The sequence below is a fragment of the Fulmarus glacialis genome, unplaced genomic scaffold, assembly GCF_000690835.1.
Source record: "Fulmarus glacialis isolate BGI_N327 unplaced genomic scaffold, ASM69083v1 scaffold20406, whole genome shotgun sequence".
Taxonomy (NCBI): Eukaryota; Metazoa; Chordata; class Aves; order Procellariiformes; family Procellariidae; genus Fulmarus; species Fulmarus glacialis.
In genome coordinates this window covers 1-2,316 of record NW_009216463.1, presented here as the reverse complement: position 1 = coordinate 2,316, position 2,316 = coordinate 1, and the positions used below count along the sequence as shown (strand labels likewise).

General features: G+C 60.7%; 1 protein-coding gene across 1 annotated transcript; it reads left to right on the top strand.

Moving 5' to 3' along the window:
* The first annotated feature begins 228 nt into the window (after positions 1-228).
* Positions 229-1,931, top strand: XKR8 (XK, Kell blood group complex subunit-related family, member 8). The gene is made up of 2 exons (XM_009579328.1): positions 229-424; positions 1,192-1,931. The coding sequence occupies exons 1-2, from the start codon at positions 301-303 to the stop codon at positions 1,929-1,931; spliced, it is 864 nt and encodes a 287-aa protein (XP_009577623.1). The 5' UTR covers positions 229-300.
* The last annotated feature ends 385 nt before the right edge of the window (positions 1,932-2,316 follow it).

Here is a 2,316-nt window from a genome sequence, read left to right as displayed (position 1 = left end):
ATAGTCCGGCTGTTTCCGCCGAGGGCGATGCTTGGTTTCATGCTTGAACTTCACACAGCGGCTGGGCATCGTGTGGACACTGCGGTGCTTGGCTTGGGAAGGGGGAGGGAGCGGATTGAGCATAAATTGGAGCGTTTTCAGTTGTCCTGCCAGGGCAGCGTGAGGACCGAGGGGCGCGCTGCCTTGCCACCCAGCAGCCCCTCACCACTGGCCCGATCCCCACACAGGTGCCTCCACGCTCTGAAGGTGGGCTGGAAGGTGTGCTGGGCGAAGGCAGAGGAGGAGGAGGAGCAGAGCCACATGGCCTTCCTCTCCCACGACATCAGCATGCTGCGCCTCTTCGAGACCTTCCTGGAGAACACCCCACAGCTCACCCTGCTCCTCTACGTTATCCTGCGGACAAACAAGGCAGAGCCCTCCCAGGGTGAGGGGTTTGGGGCCAGGAGAAGGGGGCTGCGGGGGTGCAGGCTTGAGATCAGAGTGGGCTTGGACGGGACAGACCAGATGGGCTGTCCAGGGGCTGCGGGACCGAGCAGGACAGTTTGTCTGTCCTTCCTTGAGGTGTTATTCTCCCACGTCACTCCTTCCCTTGATGTGACACACAGGAGGGTGGACCCCTGTCCTGTGCTCACATACCCCAATGGACTATGCTGGGCTTGGGGTGGGAGGGTTGAAACTGGGGGATCTCTGTGGTCATTCCCCTATATGCCTCAGGAGTCTGAGGGTCAGGAGAGAAATCGGGAGCCTGCTGGGGAGTGGGAAGATGCTGTTGTGGATGTGGACGGAGGGTGGAGCGCTGGCCACCGAGGAGGGGCTTTGATGCCCGTCCTGGGGTGGGGAGCAAGTGTCACTACAATGAAACAGGGAGCCCAATCATGCGCTGGTTGGGTGGAGCCAGCACTCATCTCCTGCCCGTGTGGGCTGGGGGCTTCCCTGGCTGGGAGATGGGCTCTGCCGAGACGCTCGGTCCTGTCGCTTCTTCCCCATGTCCTGGCAAGGCTGGGCACCAGCCTCCTCCTCAGGGAGGGCGGAAGGCCAGGGGAGGGATACAGGTGCTGAGGCTCTGACCCTCTGCAGCAGCTGCTTTGCCAGCTGGTGGGAAGCTTGTTTTAGCAATGCCGGGCAGGGGGAGGTTTGAGCTGGGCTGGGCCCCGCTCAATGCCCTCAGCATCTCCACCACTGTGTTTGCAGGACTGGGGATCTGCACTGCGTTCCTGTGTGTAACCTGGTCTCTACTGGACTACCACCAGTCCCTGCGCTCCTTCTTGCAGGACAAGTACGAGCTGAGCCTGGGCTCCTCCATCGTCTACTTCCTGTGGAACCTCTTCCTCATCTGCCCCCGCATCCTCACAGTCGCCCTCTTTGCCCTGCTCTGGCCCTACGGCGTGGCTGTCCACTTCCCGCTCGTGTGGCTGGCCATGTTCCTCTGGGTCAGCCTGCAGGGCACGGACTTCATGGAGTCGCCTGGCCCCGAGCAGCTCTACCGGGCCATGGTGGCCGTGATCCTCTACTTCAGCTGGTTCAATGTGGCGCAGGGGAGGACGCTGTACCGCAGCATCATCTATCATGGCTTCATCCTGGTGGACAGCACGCTGCTGGCCCTGTCCTGGCTCTGGTGCCGGTCCCCCTCTGACGAGCACTCGTACCTCATCCCGGTGGTCTCCGCCGCCCTGCCCTGCTACCTGCTGGGGCTGGTGCTGAGAGTCACCTACTACAAGTGGCTGCACCCCAATGTGCGGGCGCAGCAAGAAGGCGGCTACGATGAGGTGGATGCCAATGGGAGGAGTGACGGGCTGGAGTTTCACTCGCTCTCGGTGCCAGACCTCGTGAACAGGCGGATGTGGTGGCTGGCCCAGACCCAGTTCCCCATCTCCCGGCCGGCAGGGCAGCACTTCTTGAATGGGGCTGCTGCTGTTGAGTCTGCTGTCTGAGGCTAGCACCTCCAAAATTACTTGCCAGGGAGATAGATTTGTTAGTCCTGCTCCTGGTTCTGCCCCTCCAAGGCTGTTGTTTTGGGCAGCTGGAGGGACTGGCAGAAACCAGGGGTGATGTGCAAGCACCCGGCGTGTCCCATGGTGCACAGCATGGCTCCCATGGCTGTGCCCTTGGGGAGAGCCACCGTGTTTGTGGCGGGGGCCCGCATGTTGTGGCTGGCCCCCCGGGGGCGCGCTTTTTTTGTTATTTATTATTAGCTTTTTCAAAAAAAAAAAAAAGACCAATGGTTTGTTCTCTCTGTATCTGCCTCTTCTGTGCCTGCTGTTGCTACTCGGGGAGGTGGGTGGGGGAGAGCTTAGAATCATAGAATCATTAAGGTTG

What these genes read in the sequence shown, in the direction of transcription:
- XKR8 (XM_009579328.1), top strand. Translation starts at nt 301, where the DNA reads ATGGCCTTCCTCTCCCACGACATCAGCATGCTGCGCCTCTTCGAGACC. An exon ending in CAAGGCAGAGCCCTCCCAGG is followed by an intron (nt 425 to 1,191) that starts GTGAGGGGTTTG and finishes CTGTGTTTGCAG; the next exon opens with GACTGGGGATCTGCACTGCG.